The 18,596-nt window shown below is 47.6% G+C and overlaps 9 protein-coding genes and 2 non-coding genes across 11 annotated transcripts; 5 read left to right on the forward strand and 6 right to left on the reverse strand.

Moving 5' to 3' along the window:
- Positions 1-113: 113 nt before the first annotated feature.
- On the reverse strand, positions 114-3,779 carry BDV38DRAFT_68396 (uncharacterized protein). Its single transcript, XM_032063770.1, has 4 exons — positions 1,858-3,779; positions 1,606-1,800; positions 1,188-1,559; positions 114-1,117 (listed from the first exon to the last, which is right to left on the reverse strand). Exons 1-4 carry the CDS (start codon positions 3,593-3,595, stop codon positions 162-164), a joined length of 3,261 nt encoding a protein of 1,086 aa, XP_031914669.1. The 5' UTR covers positions 3,596-3,779; the 3' UTR covers positions 114-161.
- A 199-nt stretch (positions 3,780-3,978) lies between these two features.
- BDV38DRAFT_244131 (uncharacterized protein) lies at positions 3,979-4,420 on the reverse strand. Its single transcript, XM_032054277.1, has one exon. It carries the CDS (start codon positions 4,391-4,393, stop codon positions 4,196-4,198), a length of 198 nt encoding a protein of 65 aa, XP_031914670.1. The 5' UTR covers positions 4,394-4,420; the 3' UTR covers positions 3,979-4,195.
- Positions 4,421-4,442: 22 nt separating this feature from the next.
- BDV38DRAFT_t112 lies at positions 4,443-4,523 on the reverse strand. Its single transcript has one exon. It is a non-coding gene; the product is annotated as a tRNA-Ser (tRNA).
- Positions 4,524-4,913: 390 nt separating this feature from the next.
- Positions 4,914-4,985, reverse strand: BDV38DRAFT_t111. The gene has a single exon. It is a non-coding gene; the product is annotated as a tRNA-Glu (tRNA).
- Positions 4,986-6,203: 1,218 nt separating this feature from the next.
- BDV38DRAFT_281911 (uncharacterized protein) lies at positions 6,204-6,724 on the forward strand (the record flags this gene model as incomplete). Its single annotated transcript, XM_032059673.1, has 3 exons — positions 6,204-6,278; positions 6,421-6,555; positions 6,611-6,724. The coding sequence occupies 3 exons, from the start codon at positions 6,204-6,206 to the stop codon at positions 6,722-6,724; spliced, it is 324 nt and encodes a 107-aa protein (XP_031914671.1).
- A 631-nt stretch (positions 6,725-7,355) lies between these two features.
- BDV38DRAFT_292202 (uncharacterized protein) lies at positions 7,356-8,537 on the forward strand (the record flags this gene model as incomplete). Its single annotated transcript, XM_032061959.1, has 3 exons — positions 7,356-7,777; positions 7,832-7,909; positions 7,975-8,537. The coding sequence occupies exons 1-3, from the start codon at positions 7,462-7,464 to the stop codon at positions 8,535-8,537; spliced, it is 957 nt and encodes a 318-aa protein (XP_031914672.1). The 5' UTR covers positions 7,356-7,461.
- A 140-nt stretch (positions 8,538-8,677) lies between these two features.
- Positions 8,678-11,532, reverse strand: BDV38DRAFT_281913 (fungal specific transcription factor domain-containing protein; the record flags this gene model as incomplete). Its single annotated transcript, XM_032059674.1, has 14 exons — positions 8,678-8,818; positions 8,877-9,107; positions 9,191-9,358; positions 9,433-9,643; positions 9,695-9,898; positions 9,959-10,105; positions 10,159-10,328; positions 10,385-10,478; positions 10,532-10,588; positions 10,645-10,960; positions 11,026-11,123; positions 11,200-11,249; positions 11,320-11,350; positions 11,465-11,532. 14 exons carry the CDS (start codon positions 11,530-11,532, stop codon positions 8,678-8,680), a joined length of 1,986 nt encoding a protein of 661 aa, XP_031914673.1.
- A 470-nt stretch (positions 11,533-12,002) lies between these two features.
- On the forward strand, positions 12,003-12,953 carry BDV38DRAFT_270469 (class II aldolase/adducin family protein; the record flags this gene model as incomplete). The annotated part of the gene is made up of 2 exons (XM_032057158.1): positions 12,003-12,288; positions 12,349-12,953. The coding sequence occupies 2 exons, from the start codon at positions 12,003-12,005 to the stop codon at positions 12,951-12,953; spliced, it is 891 nt and encodes a 296-aa protein (XP_031914674.1).
- Positions 12,954-13,803: 850 nt separating this feature from the next.
- BDV38DRAFT_270470 (class II fructose-bisphosphate aldolase) lies at positions 13,804-14,801 on the forward strand (the record flags this gene model as incomplete). Its single annotated transcript, XM_032057159.1, has 3 exons — positions 13,804-13,892; positions 13,965-14,474; positions 14,537-14,801. 3 exons carry the CDS (start codon positions 13,804-13,806, stop codon positions 14,799-14,801), a joined length of 864 nt encoding a protein of 287 aa, XP_031914675.1.
- Positions 14,802-15,538: 737 nt separating this feature from the next.
- On the forward strand, positions 15,539-16,424 carry BDV38DRAFT_292204 (SDR family NAD(P)-dependent oxidoreductase; the record flags this gene model as incomplete). Its single annotated transcript, XM_032061960.1, has 2 exons — positions 15,539-15,900; positions 15,965-16,424. 2 exons carry the CDS (start codon positions 15,539-15,541, stop codon positions 16,422-16,424), a joined length of 822 nt encoding a protein of 273 aa, XP_031914676.1.
- A 986-nt stretch (positions 16,425-17,410) lies between these two features.
- Positions 17,411-18,553, reverse strand: BDV38DRAFT_270472 (uncharacterized protein; the record flags this gene model as incomplete). The annotated part of the gene is made up of 1 exon (XM_032057160.1): positions 17,411-18,553. One exon carries the CDS (start codon positions 18,551-18,553, stop codon positions 17,411-17,413), a length of 1,143 nt encoding a protein of 380 aa, XP_031914677.1.
- Positions 18,554-18,596: the final 43 nt, after the last annotated feature.

Here is an 18,596-nt window from a genome sequence, read left to right on the forward strand (position 1 = left end):
TACAGAATGGAGTTAATAAATACTATACATCATTGGTCTCAATTTCAGATAAAAGGAAAGGTTAAACATAGGAATATCACGAATGAAAGACAAAAGGAGAGAAAACAAGAGAATATACACGCAATCATCAAACAGCTCCTCTCCCATCTGTGACAGACAAGCTACAAACGTCCCAAGAACCTCTTGATAGCCTGCGCAGTCCCCTCCAGGTCCTCAAATACATGCCAATGACCCACGTCCTTGAGTAACTCCACCTGCGAATTAGGTATCTTGCTTCGGTAACCCTGGGCTAACTTAACTGGCGAAATCGCATCTTCCTGTCCCGCAACTATCAAAGTCGGCATTCGCAGATTCTCCACTGCGATCTCTGTACCCCTCGATCTCGCAAGCGCGATGCATCCTTTGGCATAACCCTCCGGATGAGTAGCCAACAGTGATTGGCGCACAGCGGAAATGGCCAAGGGTCGTGATTTGGTCACACTGGAGGTGGCAGCCGTGGCAACAGCGTTGGCCACTCCCGACGCTTCCATACCTTTTTCGCGAACGAGAGCGGCACGCTTGGTGAATACCTCAACGGCAGGTTCTGGGAACGGGGTCGGTCCTGGTCCGAGCAGGATCAACGTCGTGACACGAGACGGGTGCTTTTCTGCGAAGTACATAGCAATCAGCCCGCCGAGGGACCAGCCAACGAGAGTGGCAGAAGTGATAGATTTGGCGGCGAAAAGTAGGTCGAGGTCTCTCGCGAAGGTCTGCAGGGTAGCGGTTGAGGAAGCGCGGGCGGGCGTTGCGCCGTGTCCCTCGAGATCGTAGAGAATGATACGGTGGTCATTTTCTAGCCCAGCAGCTTGGACAAGTGGCGCATAGTACTCCAGATTGGCACCAAGGCCATGGATGAAAACGATCGTTTCTGCATCTGGGCTCTGGGAACCTAATTCCCGGACGTTGATGTAATGATCGGGTCCGACTTTGGTCAACCCAACACCGCCCCAAGTCCGGTCAAGGTTGAAAGTTGGAATGCTCGATGGCTTCTGGAGGACACGATCGATAGTAGGGTTCTTGCTACCAGGATCCGCAATGCGATTGGAAAGCTTTCCAAGGCCAGTGACGCTCACCTCGACTAAAAAACTTTCTGTTAGCTTTGAAGCCTAGGGACATATTGTCTAGGAAATTCGGGAGACTCGACTTACCCAAGTCGCCTGGCTTAAGGAATTTTGGCGGATGGTGGCCAACTCCAACGCCATGTGGAGTGCCTGTTGCGATCACATCTCCCGGCTGAAGGGTGATGCCACCAGACACCGTCTCAATCAATTTGGAAATGGAGAAAATCAGGTCCGCCGCGGTGCCATCCTGACGCTTTTCGCCATTGACATGGGTTTGTACTCGAATTTCTCCCGATAACGCTGCAGCTTCAACAGCAACCGGCCCCTGACAAAATAGACTATCAGCCAAGTGCACTTGGGCAAGATAAGGATCCAAACATACCATAGGACAAAAGGTGTCTGGTGATTTTCCCATAAAATATTGTCGGTGGTCTCGCTGTCTCTCGCGGGCGGATAGATCTGGATTGCATCAGTACACTTCTTTCATTTCGTCCCACAAACTTACCATTTATAATCGTATAACCCCAGACATAATCCATAGCGTTTTCCTCCTTGATAGAAAAGCCTGCTTTGCCGATGATGACTCCCAGTTCACCTTCGTAATCCATTGTTTGAGTAAATCCAGGGTGGGGATAGATGTCCGTTCCACTGGCAGTGATGCTAGTACTGCGCTTAGTGAAGACAGTTGGGACTTGGGGGCCTGCATACCATTAGTGTCTTCCATACATGGTGTCTTCAAAGAGAAAGCATCGCTTACTATCAGTTACTTTGTTATCGGCAGAAGCATACCCACTTTCTCGGTATTCCTCAATATGCTTGCGGTAGTTCTCGCCAATACAGAGAACATCTCGATCCGCAAGAGGCGGCAAGAGCTTCACCGAGCTCAGCGGAAATGGAGGTTCCGCAGCTCGAACAACCCCCTCATGGCCCAGTTCAATGACCTGGCTCAGACTGGTAAGGGGTGAGCCGGATGCCATAGTCAACGGCTGGATTGTGGAGTCACTAAGGTCGAAATGGCCAATGCAAGATCGTCCCAAGCCGTCTTCAAAGGCCACAAAATTGAAGTAACTCTTTTCCTCATTCAATGATGATGGAACCGCAGTTATATTAATGAACTCCGTCGGCTGAGCTTTATGGATGCGGCCGTTAATCATAATCACATCTAGCTTCGAATGGTCTTGGAGGACGGCAATATCTTTTAGAGGATCACCATTGACCAGGATGCAGTCGGCATAATACCCGGGAAGGATCTTGCCCAACTCGTCCTCCTGCATAAACAGCTTGGCTACTCCAGCTGTCGCAGCGACAATGGATTCCATCGGCGTAAAGTCCAACAGCTTCACAAAGTGCTCAAGATCCCTAGCGTACGTCCCATGAGGACACCAGGCAAAGCCATAGTCACCTCCTGGAAGAACAGTGATACCCCTCTTGTGCATCTCCTTCAAAGCCTTTGTAGCGGTCTCCAGTTCTTTACGGTACCCGACCTGCTCAGCCTTTTCCATGGAATACCCAAAGGGCTCCGCCTCGTAAACGGTAGCATAGAGCCAATTAAGCGCGGGCGCCACGACAACTCGGTCTTTAACCTTTTCGAGCATCTGCATGCCCTCTTCATCGGTATATGAGGCATGGTAAATGACGTCGACGCCGTGTCTGGCACATTGGATGACCGAGTCTCGAGCACGTGCATGGGAGCAAACCCGAATCCCATTGCGATGGGCTTCATCCACACAGGCAGCTGTTTCCTCATCGGTGAAGAAACATTCCTCGGCCGATACAGTTTCGGTGATCGCTTCGCCCGACATACTCAATTTGATTTGATCAACACCGATCTTAGCATGATGCCTGATCACCTCTCGCATTTCCAGTGGGCCATCGGCAAAGGCAGTAATTCCAGCCGCAAGCTCCCCCTCTCGCTTGGCGATCTCTCTGCCATTTGCTAGAAGTCTCGGTCCGGGCAACGTACCGCGATTGATCGCGTCTCTGACGACGCAATCCAGGCGATCTTTGGCAGATGCGGCGCCATAGCACATGGTGTATCCGGAGTCCAGATAACAAAGCGCCGAGCGTGCTGTGATCAGAGTGTGCTCCTCCACGCCAATGTCACCCAGCAGCTCAAGAGCGATATTGTTCCAGGTCCAATGTGTATGGGCATCCCCTAGGCCAGACATCAAAGTGCGTCCACGACCTTGGATGACACGGACCTTCGGGTCATGGCGAAGCGCTTCAACATTGGGGACTGACCCAACCGAGACTATGCGCTCCCCATGGATCAGCACGTCGCCACGATATGCGTCGTTTCCTGTTGAGTCGAGAATATTCACATCCAGGAACAGTATCTTTGAGTCCGTTGAGGTACCGGCCATGCGATACGATTTGGGTTTGAGTTTGGGATCGAACCGGAGGCCTTCGTGAGGATACGGTCGTCGGCGCGTGGGGAGCGTCGAGGACGGTGTAGCACGGTCGTGGAAACCGTTGACCAGGATTCCAGGAGCCATTGTGAATTGTATTTCTCTCGTATAGTACAAAGCAATAAGTTATTTAGGGCATATAGATCAAACGCAACCTAGGAAGAAAGGGCGCGGTCGTCTTAATTTAAATGTATACCCCTCAAACGACTTTGAAGTCATGGTTGAAAGAAGTGTACTCTCTACCCCAAGCATTGTACCGCAGCATCCGTATTGCTCACACATTGTTACCAGCGATATTAGAATTCAAGATGGATATCGGAAAGAGTGGTACAGCCGCAGTTGAAGGCCTTTGCGGGTAATGCGGAAAGCTGACCCTCGTGACCTCCCGACATCCCGGGCATACCAGACGACGATTACCAGCAGAGACGAATAACAATGAAAGTACCATGTAGGCCTTGCACACGATTGCGTAAGGAGTTAGCGAATATTGCAGCACAAAGAACCATCCAGTCCTGTACGTCACCCCTAACCGTCTGTGTGTCGGCGTCAGCACCCTACTTACGATCGTTCGTGCGGAGTACCGAGCCCTAACTAGCCTCTTTCGCGCATTGTCTCGCATCTCCGTTTAATAATGGATGGTTTCACTGGGGATCCGAGTCATATAGGCGTTTATGGACAATGCATTTCCTATCCATTGTGAGATTCCGGCTCTGGCGAAAGGCCTATGCGTGCTGTCTCATAACCAGCAGGCGACCTGATAAGATGGGTGATAGAAAGGGGCATGGTCCGCACAGGGATAAGAATTAGGATAGTAGGCACAAACAAGCCTCCAACATGGTAACAGTAGACCGCAATCTGGACCCAGCAGAAAAGTGGGTCACACATACAAGAGAGGAGCAAAAAAGAAACACGAAAGCAAGCTTTCAATTTTCAACGTCAGCGACAGGATTTGAACCTGTGCGGGCGAACCCAACAGATTTCTAGTCTGTCGCCTTAACCACTCGGCCACACTGACTTGGTTGACATATTAGCCAATTCTTTGACTACATAAAGAAATGGGCTTCTACAGAACAATCACATTACAAAACAGGAAAGGAGGCAGCTGAAGAAGACTCTAGTACAAACCGGCCAGCCGTGCATGTTTAGTTATTTCATTTGGTCTGGTGCTAAGATTCCTTTATGCCTTCATAAGCAGCTAGGTAAATTTGGGATATTAAGTATGTTTGGGTAGCGCAGATCGGGAGTCGTATAGAGGTTGTCTTATACGATATTGACTATGACTAAAAGGAAATATGGATGTTCGTCAGGATAAGAATCAGATTATACAAGATGCGTCGGTGAAGACGACCGACCGTAGGGAGTAAGCGCTGCACTAGACGGGAAAAAAAAAGACAAAAAGAAATGCTTCCGATGCGGGGAATCGAACCCCGAGCTGCTGTGTGAGAGACAGCGATGTTAGCCATTACACCACATCGGATGATTGTTGAAATTTGAACTTTTATATGTTAAATAAGTCAAAGCACTATACGATGACAAAAAGTCACCTACCTCCGTCGTCCAGCGGCTGAACAACCACTTGCTATCGACGATCTTAGGGATATAAACAATCTAGTTGACCGATTTAAAATATATTTCACAAGCTGTCAAGTATTTACATAGATATTATGGCTTATATGGAGGCAGAAGAATGTTTTTCGATCGATTTTACGAGTATATATTTTCGCCGACATGTTATGATACTCAAGATATATAACGGACAGCTCGCGCTTCGAGACAACATCAGTCCTTCTCGGGAGTTAAGGCAATGCTACTCACGCAATGTGGTTGCATCCCTGGTAAGCTATTGAAAGGGTAGATAGAAAGAATTATTTATTATTATATCGAAATGATGTGAATACCAAATTAAGATTTTTAAATCTATGTCGTTCGCACCCCTGCTTCGCCGGGAGCAGGGCCACTGCACTTTGGAATGTGAGCAATACTTAAATGCCCAAACTATAAGATCAAGATAATACGTTTGTTAAGCATTACCTGTCAACTGTGTGTTATATTCAAATATTTGAAACTCAAGTGGAGGCTCCTTTGACGCGATATAAGTCAGCACACTCCTACGCCAGTCAATTTTCGATCCTTGCTTTCCATCAATTCCACGCGCATGATTGACCGAGGATTGACGCATATCTTTTTGGGGCATGAGCAATGACAGACCCCTGGACATACCTTGTACCGGATGTAAGAGCTATATAGTATACATGTAGCAGGGAAACCTGTGCGGTCTCCAGGGAGGTTAAAGAAAGCACGATTCCGAATTCATATTTACAGGCCTGGTGGGTCTTGTACTATTTCGAGAGCAACAGCATGTGTGAAAGTTTTTGCAAAAAGGTTAGAAATTGATTCCCTAGAGAAATAACTGATGAAAATGCTAGTACCAGCACCATTGAAGTGTTGTTGAGTTTCTCTTCGATCTTAACCCCCTCGTTGAGGCATTCCTAGGCAAAGCTCATCAACATCACTACAAACTGCCGCCTCTTGGAGTTGACAGCCGCGGAAATAGCTTCATCGCGTTCCCAAAATTGATCTTGTCCCTTAACACCGGATCCATTTCATACGACTCCAGCGCCTCAAGGAACGCCGGATAGGGATAGGCGGTTATCGGCGTATAAGGAAAATCACTCCAGTACAAAATGCTGTGTCAATGACTGCTTATATTCCACCGCCAGGAATTGCGGATTATGCGGCGTCGAAAGCTGGTTTGATCGCGTTCCACGAGGTATATCTCCGGTATCTGCCTTCATCCTGATTGTCTCACTGATTCTGTTAATGTCTTGCCCAAGAGCTGCGAGCTCAGAATGCGCCCAAAGTTCGTACTTCACTTGCAGTGCTAAGTTTTATCAAAACACCCTTGTTCAAAGGAGAGACCAATCAGTCCCAGTTCTTTTTTACCGCTTCTGCATGTTACGGTCGTGGATGCTATTGTGGACACACTTGACAGTGGACTTAGCCAGACTATTTTTCTCCCGGGTATCTTTAGGCTTCTTGCAGGCTTGGTGAGTCGTTCCTTCGTGGAAAAGAGATTGTCGCTCCTGCTAACAGACCACGCAGCGAGGAGCCCTTGATTGGGCGCAGAACTTGATTCGTGGTGGTACCAAATCTCTGAAAGTTGAATTCAAAGGGCACCAGAAGATTGATCCGCAGACCGGAAAACGTGTTGCTTAAGGGCTCAAGTTTAGTTAACGCTCAATACGCAATGAACCTTTGTCCTGTTGATGCGACTCGCCACTTCTGACTCGTGATTCTTGTATTACCGTCATACTATCGGCAGGCCTTCAAGGTCCTACTATCGGTACATGTCTCCTTACAACTGAGTTTCTAATACTTAGGCGAGCTAGGGGATGCCATTAAGGTTGTTACTTGGGGCCGTGGCTCGTGCATTAAGACATGCATTCTCCGGGCAGATCATGTCATTATTAAGATCTAACAATTATATCTCTAGATTTATTATCTATACGACACTAAAACAATGGTATGACTGATTTCTTGGGAGCACGATCGAACATTCATGTATGAAGGGCCAAATTGGTGTCTAACAACTATTTCCTGCTAGGAAATTGAGCTCTAAACTACGTATTGGAATCTCTTTCGCAGTCGTAACCACCCCATGGGGTTATTTCCCGCTCTATGCAGTCCCAGAAAGCTTGTCTGGTAGCTAGTATCTTCTTCAGCATCTATTGGTGGAGATTCTTTGCGGAAAAACAGAATTCCCAGATGTTGCGATACGCATAAATATCCGCCTACGCCGACATTTCCGTGGAAAGAAAAATTATTGGAATTCCGCCCGCCATGGAAAATGGGGTTCCCGACGGATATCTCTCAAATATAAAGCACCCTTTAAATCCCGTGTTCTCACACGTTTCCCCACCAGAGATCGTCCCTTTCCGTCAATTTAGGAGCAAATGACGCCTGCTTTCGAAGATCTCCCATTGGACCCGCAGGGGCCACCAGGAAATGCTTGGGGCAGATTCGGAGATCAAGATGAACTGGGGACATTAAACCTGATCACACCGGATACTATTGTTCGTGCAGCAAAGGAGATCCAGACTGGCGTGCGCATATCGCTTGACTGGCTTTTAAGTATGCCATCGCATCCGAGTTTCGGCAGGAAGGGCTTTCAGCAACAGATTGTACATAGGAGCCCAAATTGCATCAACGACGACATCTTGACTTTCAATACGCAAGGCTCGAGCCAGTGGGATGGCTTTAGGCACTACGGTATGAAATAATTGCTTCGTTCCACGGTATTTAAATGCTGATCGGTGGCCGCAGCCCATCAAAAATCTCGTCGATTCTACAACAATGTAACCCAAGAGGAGATCGAGTCTTCTGATGTAATTGGGCTACACAGTAAGTTAATGAACAGAATGTTACCCCCTTTCCACGGATAATGAGCTGATATTCGTAACAATCAGCCGTGGTGGAGGCAGGAGGAATAACTGGTCGTGGTGTGCTTCTTGACTACGCTCAGTGGGCGAGTAGCAAGAATCTCGAGATCCAGCCTCTATCTTCGACCCCAATCATGGTTGAAAGTCTCGAGGCTATGGTTAAAGATTTCCAAATCAGCTTTCACCCAGGAGATATCCTACTCATTCGCAGTGGTTTTACGGCTGCTTATAATGAATTAAAAGAGCAAGAAAGAATAGACCTGGCACAGCGACCGTCCCCGGATTTTATTGGAGTGGAGGCAACTGAGAATATGCTACGATGGCTCTGGAAGCACCAATTCGGAGCAGTAGCTGGGGATGCACCCAGCTTCGAACGAGCACCGATTCGCGGTCCTCATGCTGATCCTCGGTACAACTTGCACGAATGGGTACTTGCCGGCTGGGGCTGTCCCATTGGCGAGTTGTTTGACCTCGAACGGCTGTCCCAACATTGTAGAGAAACTGGGAGATACACCTTTTTCCTCTCGAGCGTGCCACTCAAGGTGCCCGGGGGAGTGGCCAGTCCTCCAAATGCAATTGCTGTATTTTAGAAGGTCGGATCATCAAACGGGATTGTGGCATAGAAACTTGCCGTCGCATGTGTAAAACGACTAAGATGAAGTCACTGTTTATTGCCCCCAGTGACTACTATTGTAAATATGCTTGAGAAACTTCAGCCTTAATACAAATTTCACGCCTGCGGTCCAGGCCTTGAGAACTTATCGGCAACGAAAGACTGAAGTGGGTCTACATCATTGAGTGGCGAGGCATCAAAGCCAATATTCATGATGAAACCTAGGTCATCACCATTGACGATGTCTGCAAGTTCATTCTGTCCAGAAGAACCAATTAGCGTCCACTGTGAAAATTATCAATGAGAAAAGGCTTACCAAACCGGGGATGGGGGCTTCGTCAATGTTGTCCACTACGCCTTGGGTATCCTCCCATTCTTCCCGCCTTTCAACCCGTGGGTAGCCAGAGCCTGGTGGCGGAATTGGCTGCTCTACGGTGACGGATGCATTAGCATCATTGAGCATGATGGCCGTTCTATCATTGGCACCCGAAGTGCTTAGCCTGGTCCTGGATGATCTGAAGGCCCGCTGCGCAATAGCCCTGGTGTCCTTCACAAGCAACCCAAAGGATTATGTCAATAGCTGATGGTAGACAATGGTCTGGTCATATTTTCGAGCCACTGAAAACTTACTTCAAGTAACCTCTGAGAATGTTTATTCATGCTGTTGTCAAGCTTTCGATGGCCCTCTATCGCCCGTTCCAGGACGTTCTCAATGACGGCACGGTTTTCGATTTCGGGGTATAAGGTAAGATATACGGTCAAGATTGAAATAGCGCAGAAGGTAAAGTAGGACGTTGTCTTGCCAGATAGTCATTAGCCAAATAGCAATTTAAGAACAGAATCAACGATCAAACCAATGCGAGATGGCATACCCAAAAGACTGCGTTGTATGTAACATCCTCTTTGATCTCTGCGGCCAACAACGCCATTTGCAACGCGGCCTGTATACATTTCTGTACCTGTGGTGCTGGGGCCAAGGCGGACCGATCGTGAAAATTTGCTTGAAGAAACTCGTCCAACAAGTATCCTCGATAAAGCTGCATGAATGTGAAAAAGAAAGCAGCACGAATAGTGCGTTGTTGCCTATGTGTAATCAACAAGAATTGTCTCAAGATACCAGGGACCTTTAGATACCTTTTGAATATCCAGGGGACATCATAAAAGACTTCGCTTTCCTTCTGGTCTGACTGTTCTTCCGGATTGAAGAATCCCGGGGTTTCTTCTGACCAGTTACTGAGCTGTGCTTCGATTTGGGAAACCGACTCATCCCGGGCGACCTTGTCGTGCTTCTTAGAGCCATAAAGCCTCCTGAGTACTTGTGATGTGATCTGAGCAAGTCTGTATGTCAAGGCTAATGTAAGTAATATTACTCTGACATGATAAAAAGGAGGTGCTGACTTTATGTGCGCGACAATTCCAGGGACGGTCTTGGCTTCATGAGGGTCTTCTATCCCCTGTGAGGATGACACCTTAGCGTCTGGGTACGGTATTGTGATATCGTCGTCATTTATCATTATTGGACGCCCAAGAGCGGCAGAAAGATACCTTAAAAACTTTGTCAGCCTCTATATGCTTGGAAATCATCAGGCACGCCTTACCGGTCCATAATATACAGTGACCAAAACACACCCCTGCGGGTGAATTCATCTCGACTATTGGAGCCTGTAGCTTTGGCTTTATGGAAACCGACTATCTGACCAAGGCGGACAGCAGTCCCTACTGCTAGCCAAGCACTGTTGAAAATATTGACGGCTAGCAGAAACTGACACTGTGTGCTGTTAGAAATTGCTGACGAGGTCCTGTGGCACATTATTACACGCTTACCTTAAGACAGTGCGCTTGCATCACTAGAATTGAGGGAGGGAACATGAATGCTGTCTTCTCCAACCTTGATTGCGCGGCTTCGTACAGTCGTGAACTTTTGTGAAAGTTAGCGCGGTTAGAGAGAATCAACCAAGACATGAGCATTACGCTTTGGTTTTATACTCGAATAAGTCGCGATTGTGCAAAGAAGGGTACCAGATGCACCTGGACTTATCAGTCAGCCCCCGTGACAGCCCAAACCTAGGTTGACAATAGCTCACCCAACGGCGAGAATCAGCAAGATAACCGCCATACTGGCATCATCCTGCAGGAAGCTTTCATCCTCGGAATAGAGCTTTCCGAGAAACTCTATGCTCTGGCTTCGAGTAATATAGCGATAAGTCGCACATGAGTGACTGTGAAAACAATCAATGTACTCCTCTGCCAGGCGACGATCCAGAGGAATCAGAGATATCTTTAGCGGGTGTTCGCTAAGGACCTCCTCAGCTGGTCGGGATAGATTCCGCGGTAAAGATTGACCCATAGATTTGAGGTGACTGTATACCCGACTCAAGAAGGTGTGTGCACTCGCATCCCCTATCCAACCAAATAAGCAAGAGATGTGAATGAGAGAAAGGTCCTGAGAACTAGACAAAGCATACCTTTATCGTCTACCTCCAGCTGCTGTTGTCCTTCTGTTCCCTGCGGACGCGCAAAATTGGTGCGTCCAAGCTGCTGTCTTTCTCTCGGAGACGCACTCCTTTCCTACTCAAGAATACCTATTGGAAAAGCCAAAAGGAGTGACAATGGGAAGCTCGCTCCGCTGGAACACTCACATGTCTTTTTCGCTTCTGACCACGATTATATGAGCTGTGATATGCGCAGTCTATCCGTTAAAGATTGGCAGATCTTAGCGTTGCCACTCTAAGCGCATTTCTTATGCACACGGAACGTACCGAGTCCCATAGATACGCAACGATAACAGGGCTACAAAGGATATTAGCATTTATAGTTGATGTAACTGACAAGAGACTTGGTACCTCTAAACCGTCGCATTTACATTTCCTCCTCTTGCATTCATCACAGGCACGAGTTACATACTTTTTGGGGGTCCTCTGCACATGGCTGGGCAGGATTCCGCCCCTTGGGGATTCCGTGCCACCCGCCATGTCAGTAGATAGTGTAACAGGTGCCAATATATCTTTGGGTAATCTGAACAGGAAACGGAAAAGGCGGCGACTTGACAGTTGAGAGTTGCTCGCGCCGGAAATGGTGTTGAAGTCAACATACTCGACAGAGTTAAGGCGAGGCACGTGCGCGGAAAAGCCCCCGCTACCCCCGCAGCTTCCCCAGAGTCTCAAATTCCGCGGATAATGTATTCCGGCACTGGAGATACTAGTCGGCAAGTTTTGTAGTGATCGCCGAGGATGTCGTGCGATACCTGCTTAAGTGGGCTGCGTAGGGCAAAGTGCGGGGTCTCGGCCTGCATTTACCCCGGACTTTATAAAAAACCATCCATATCGAGGGGTTACCCGATTTAGACACCCTCGTTTGATTATCCGAGCTGGAGCCTGCTACTCTAGAAGTGCTCCATTTGTCCGTCAACTTTAGAATCGATTAAAGAAAGAGATCCTTCGCCATGGCCCCGTCGGTGGTTGGAGCTGACCCCATTCAACAGAAGACTCCCTCCGCTACGCCCGACAGCAAAAGGGCAACCCCACCTCAGCTGCAAGTGCTTGGTAAAACCAAGGATGGCAGGGATCTGAAAATCAGAAGCTATCCCAAGTTTGATACGCTCGAAGAGGAGAGATTATACCGCAAGCAACACTTGGCAGCCGCCTTCCGAGTCTTTGCAGACCGTGGCTTCGATGAGGGTGTCGCGGGGCACATTTCCGTTCGAGATCCTATTCTTACCGATCATTTTTGTGAGTCATTACTATATAGAATAGACGACATTTTCATATAATTACTAACGATAATTCTAGGGATTAACCCCCTTTCAGCTCACTTCTCCCTGATCAAGGTATCTGATCTGATCTTGGTAGACGAGGATGGTCTAGTCGTAGAAGGCGACGAGCCCATTAATGCCCCAGCATTTGCGATCCACTCTGAGATTCACAAGGCTAGACCCGATGTTCATGCGGCGTGCCACGCCCATAGTGTTGCTGGCAAGGCATTTGCGGCCTTTGGTCGGGAGCTCGATATGATAACGCAAGATTCACTCCGCTTTTATAAGAGCCACGGTGTATACCGCGATTTCAGGGGTGTCATTCTGGATCGAGAAGAGGGACAGCGCATAGCCAAGGCTCTGGGTCAGGGCAAAGCTGCTATTCTCCAGAATCATGGCTTACTGACCGTAGGTCAGAGTGTTGATGAGGCAGCATTCTGGTTCATGAGTCTCGACAAGACGTGCCATGCGCAGCTATTAGCGGATGCAGCCTCTGCAGCTGGTTACAAGAAAATCATCATCGATGATGATGAAGCTGCTTACGCAGCACTTCAGGTAGGTGGCCCCGAGAAGGGCTGGCTCGCATTTCAACCCTATTATGATGAGCAGCTTGCCAAAACTAATGGCAACTTTCTTCTTTAATAAGCGTTGACCCCCGGGCGCAACTATGAAATACGTGTGGATCATCATGAAGATTCTTTTGTAAATAAACCTATCGTTCTTATTGTATTTACGCTGATCGAACATTCATTTTCCGTTATACTTGTCTATATGGAGTATTGTCCTATCCTTCCATCTTTTATCCCTACTACAGATCGTATTGATGAATATTGTAAGCACAGTTTCCATCTGCTTACCAACTAGCGAAAATTACTGCTGGAATTGTTGGGACTAAGCCATGGCTCGTAAGACATACACATCACTAGGTTATTGGGGAAATGATGCCTAGATCTAGGAATTCCGCAGGAACATATTCTGAGATAAAACCTCGTATTTTAGTAGCCTCGAGACGGAGTATCTCACCGAACATACTACCACTGTCATGAGAGTGCTAATTATAATCGAGGCAAGCTGCTATCGCAACTGGTATCGGGCATTTCCCTAGATGAGAGACTTGGTATTTTATGTACATAAATTCACCTTACTGTTGCTAGATATATAACTCTTACACCGTAGTATTTATCCTTATGCTCCCCATTTAGCCATCGCCGCTGCGAGTGCTCTATGCGTGGGCCCAAGAACTGTCCAATTTCCGGTTCAACTTCCGGTTCAATTTCCGCTCCGCTCTGGATTCTCCGCGCGACACATTGGAGAAACTTAGAAGCTGTGTCAAACCTGGGTTACCATGTTTCCGTGACACGCCTCAAAGGCTCTTATTTATTCATCTTTCCTTCAATGACCAGGAGGTAGGGCTAAGTTTGTCAAATTAGATCTTTAATCCATCTGATTTATTCTCTATCGCGATTCTCCGGTTTATGTACAATCCCACACCATGGCCAACCCATCAATAGCAAGCAACCGCACTCGTTCCATTCTACATGCAGCCAAGGAGGGTAAATATGCCGTTGGTGCATACAACTGGTATGCATGTCATATTTTGCAAGATAATGCTTGACTGAAATCCAAATAGCTGATCCTTCTGCACCTGCACAGCTACAATTGTGACGGTGTGATGGCCGTTATTCGTGCTGCAGAAGCCAAAAGGTCACCAGCTATTATTCAGCTTTTCCCCTGGACCCTGCATTTCCAAGGCCCCGAGTTTGTCCGTTACGTAGTCAACTATGCCCATGCCGCCTCAGTTCCCATTGCAGTACATCTGGACCATTGTATCGAGCCCGAGGACGTACAGTTAGCCCTAACTCTTCCTTTCGATTCTATCATGATTGACGGTTCGACAATGGAACAGGCGGAGAATGTCGCAATCTGTGCACGAAACATTAAGCGGGCACACGTGCTCGGCATTTCTATTGAAGTCGAGATGGGACGGATAGAGGGCGGGGAGGATGGACTGCCTAACGTGGATCTAGGGACTATCTTTACAAACCCCGAGGATGCTAAACGGTTCATGGAAGAGACTGGTGCCGACTTCCTTGCTCCAAGCTTTGGCAATATTCATGGAGGCTACGGACCTGGTGGTGCCGAAAAGTCGTGGGACACAGCTCTGTAAGCTGACCTGGCCAACATTGTATGCGAACTTGCTCTAATCTTAACATTTTATTTACTAGTCTTAGCAAGATTTCGAAAACTGTTGAGCAGCCACTTGTGCTGCACGGAACACACCCCGTTGAGGATGAACTCTTCCTCAAGGCAATTGACTGTGGGGTTTCGAAGATCAACGTCAACCGAACAGTGCGAGATGATTATACGACGTTTGTCGCTGAGAATGCTGGCAAATTGGAGTTGACAGTACTCAAGGTCCAGGCTGTCGACGTTTATTCTAGGTCTGTCCAGCGGGTTATGGATCTCTTCAGATCTTCTGGCAAAGCATAACCGATCCAAACTCTACAATCCTCCTATACGGGGGAAACGTCATGGAAGCTACATAGAACATGTTGAGAATAGAATCTCCATTCGACTAAGCAGTTATAATTTATATTGAGGTATCGTTTCTGTCCCTTTATAATATTTGAAATGTTGGCCCTTGAAGTGTATCTGCAAGTCCAGACAGGCTTCGATCTTGACTAAGACCATATTCCTTATGCACGCTATCTTGTCGTTTCCAGTGACCTTTACCACGTTATCTACTCTGTTAGAGCTGATATATTCCCTGACCATTTCACCCTGTTAATTTGGGTAGTGGTTTACGCCCAAAATAGCCTTTTGTAAAATGAAAGATGAGACCATTGAACACATGATTCTCACCATACAGCCTATCCGTGGCTCTATCTATCTCTTAGTATCTTGCTGTATTTCCGCGGAATGATACTCAGTAAATTGCATTTGCGTTTCACGGGTATATTACGGTCATATTGTGTTGTGGTGACCGAATTATCATTTCCGCGGAATTCTAGCAGAAATTCCGACAAATCCTGGACCCCCGAACTGGCGGAGAAGACGGGCTCTTACCTGCCACATGAGTTAATTGTGGCATATGCATTCCTGTAGATCTTGTTATTATACCGAAATTACCCTGGCCTTGTTGCGGGGAATGCCTCTATATAATGTCCACCCAACCTTCGATAAGCCGCAACACTCCTATTGATCACAACAATATAATCAACCAAGTCATGACGGATCATATTGGTACGTTCCTCGAACTGAAGGGCAAGGTTGCCCTCGTCACTGGCATTGGCCAAATGGGTGATCCTCAAATGTGGGGAAATGGTGCTGCAACAGCACGAGTGTTGAGTCGCAACGGCGCTAAAATCTTTGGGTGCGATCTTCACCTCGAGCCTGCCTTACACACTAAAAAGCGCATTGAGGCTGAGGGTGGCGTGTGTGAGGTAACAACGGCGAATGTTACATCTTCTGAAGACGTGAAGCGCATGGTCGAGGAGTGTGTTGCAAAGTTCGGTCGAATCGATATCCTGATCAACAATGTTGGCCGTTCGGAGCCAGGCGGCCCTGCTGAGATGACAGAGAAAGTCTGGTAAGTATATATAGCAGGTTGCGTGAAAAGTAAAATGGTTTTTCTAATGCTCTTTGGGTTGTAGGGACGCCCAAACTGATATCAATCTCAAATCTGTCTATCTTTGCTGCCACGAAGTCCTCCCAATCATGGAAAAGCAGGGCGGCGGAGCCATTGTTAATGTTGCCTCGATTGCCGGAATTCGGTATATTGGCAAGCCCCAGGTTGCATACTCCGCTACCAAGTCCGCTGTGATCCAGTTCACCAAAGCTACGGCTGTGATCTATGCCGACCGCAACATACGTCTCAATGTGGTTGTTCCAGGCCTGATGCATACACCATTGGTCAGTTACCTTGCAGACAAGTATGCGAATGGGGATCTGGAAGGATTTATCACGAAAAGAAATAAGGCAGTGCCAATGGGTCGCATGGGTGACTCATTTGATGTTGCCAACTGTGCTGCCTTCCTACTCTCGGACTCTGCTCGCTATATCACCGGACAGAAGATTGTTGTGGATGGCGGTATCACCTCGTCTACAGGCTAAAGACTCATAATCTCGTGTTGCATAGCTGAATGAAATAAAGTTAATATCTGACAATATGTAATTTGGAACTCATGTTTCTTGAGCCTTTACCTGAGCCTGTAGTAAATTTAGTCACAACCTGCCACGCGGGTTCTGCCTTCCCTACAAAACCTCTCGATATGCCATTGCGTCTACATAGGGGGGTCAGCGATTTACACTGACCTCGGCCGTACAGGCCGTTTGACTAGAGATGCTTTCGATATCGTATCGATATAAAATACAAAGGGATCAAAGAAACCAAATGGATTTGGTCTTGAAATATTTACATGATCATTGTCCCCGCACAAGGTATAGCCTCAACCCGACTCTTGTCACCATTGCTCTACGTCACAGGCCATGCATTAAAGTGACTCGCATCAAGTATTGATGGACAACATGGACCCCCTCTTGCTCCGCAAAGCCAGTTACGGGCCCAAAATCTCTCCACCGGTGACTGCGGAAGATACCGACGTCGACATCACACCCGCATTTTGACATAACGTAGCTACAGACATAGAGAAAGGTCATTCAGTTTCCCAGGAGTACTGGAATAAACGGACTCGTGGGTTTAATATGTCTACCTATGTGGGTAGCTGCGTAGACAGCGAAATTTTGTGGGCTGCACGGTGCGCATACTTCAAGCTCTTGCTATGAGCTATTCCACGACTCTGATTTCCTCTTTTCGAAGCGGGATGGATCATTGCATGGCTCTATCTCCAGTGCGAGGTATTAGCAACCAGAGCGTGATTATTCAGAGACAGCGTCTCTTTTTACCAAGACCGCGCATCGGACGAGACTGACGAGGAAGGCTGGGAAATGAAAGTGTTGGGGAACCCATACTATTCTAGTTATTATAAATGACTAAATAAATTTCAGGGTGGTTATAGCTAGCTTAATATTATGTCCCTATTGAAAACAAATTGATTCTGTGGAGACGTTGTCCTTTTTAAGCCTTAGAATATTGTGATTTAAGTTGGCTTTGGTATCGCAGTCACTGGAGCTATCTCAACCAACCCGTACCCAGAAATAGGTTTTCCGCCGCGTGTACCAGCCACGTTAATGTATCCTTCATATGTTGCAATGGCTCCGTCCTGAGTGCACAGCTCTTGGTCATCGCGAACACTCGATAGTTCCAGCCTGGTTCCATCTACCAGAGCCACGGTCCAGTCAAGAGAATAGGTAGTTTTAGAACAGGGTGACGTCCACTGGCGGCTTGACGGTGTGAACTCAGTGACGACAAGTACTTGGTGGATGCCTGGTTTATCCCTGACCGTGGCGAACTGGAAGCGCTGTCCGCCAAGGGTATCCCACGCCCAGATAGACATCGTCCGCTCACCATGGTGTACTTGAAACCATGTCCAGTTCGACCTCACCGGGCCATCCAACGGGGCAAACGCCCATATGAGTTGACGATCATACCAAGTCAAAGAGCGAGCAGAGTCAATAGTGAGAAGTTTTCTATTGGCAGTGAAATAACCATCGGTGATTCCAGCAGGCATTGACCATTCCAACGTGGTCTCATCACCGAACGGAAATGTCCCAGTACCTCCATTCAAAATAACGGGAGCAGAGAGCTGAAAGGTGAGGTCAAGCTCAACGTGTTCGGTGATACACCATATACGCATCTTGTCCAGCGGATTAGCTGGATCCACAGACACAAATCCGAAGTTTTTCGTAGCAACTCCAGGAGGCCCATTCGGCATTTGCGTAGCCCTACTAGATCCGTTATGTAGCCAACTAACCTGTCGGTAATATGCTATGTCATTGATGTCTAGGATAGAGGCACGTAGAAGAGCTGTAGACAGATTTAAATTTGGCAAAATGACGTGGGAAACGATCAAATAATCATGGCCATCTGATGCATGGACGAAAGACGATGACCACCACGAATTGGTTGCTATTGGATTGGCGAATTGTGAAGCTCCGAGGTCTTGAGTTAGTTGGATCGGCTTAGTCTGGGGAAGTAGGATTGTTAACATCGTTGAGTGTTCAAAATCATAACTATTCCTTACCAGGCGTTCGTATTGCAAGCCACCCGTTTCAGGTATAAAGCCGAAGACGCCTGCAATGAGAGCAGCAAGAAGAATAAATACAACCGTCAAGTCCTGCATCATGAAAAGGAAGGGCCCGTAAGCCAAAGGTGATGCCAATTGT

The sequence above is a fragment of the Aspergillus pseudotamarii genome (assembly GCF_009193445.1).
Source record: "Aspergillus pseudotamarii strain CBS 117625 unplaced genomic scaffold BDV38scaffold_20, whole genome shotgun sequence".
Lineage (NCBI taxonomy): Eukaryota > Fungi > Ascomycota > Eurotiomycetes > Eurotiales > Aspergillaceae > Aspergillus > Aspergillus pseudotamarii.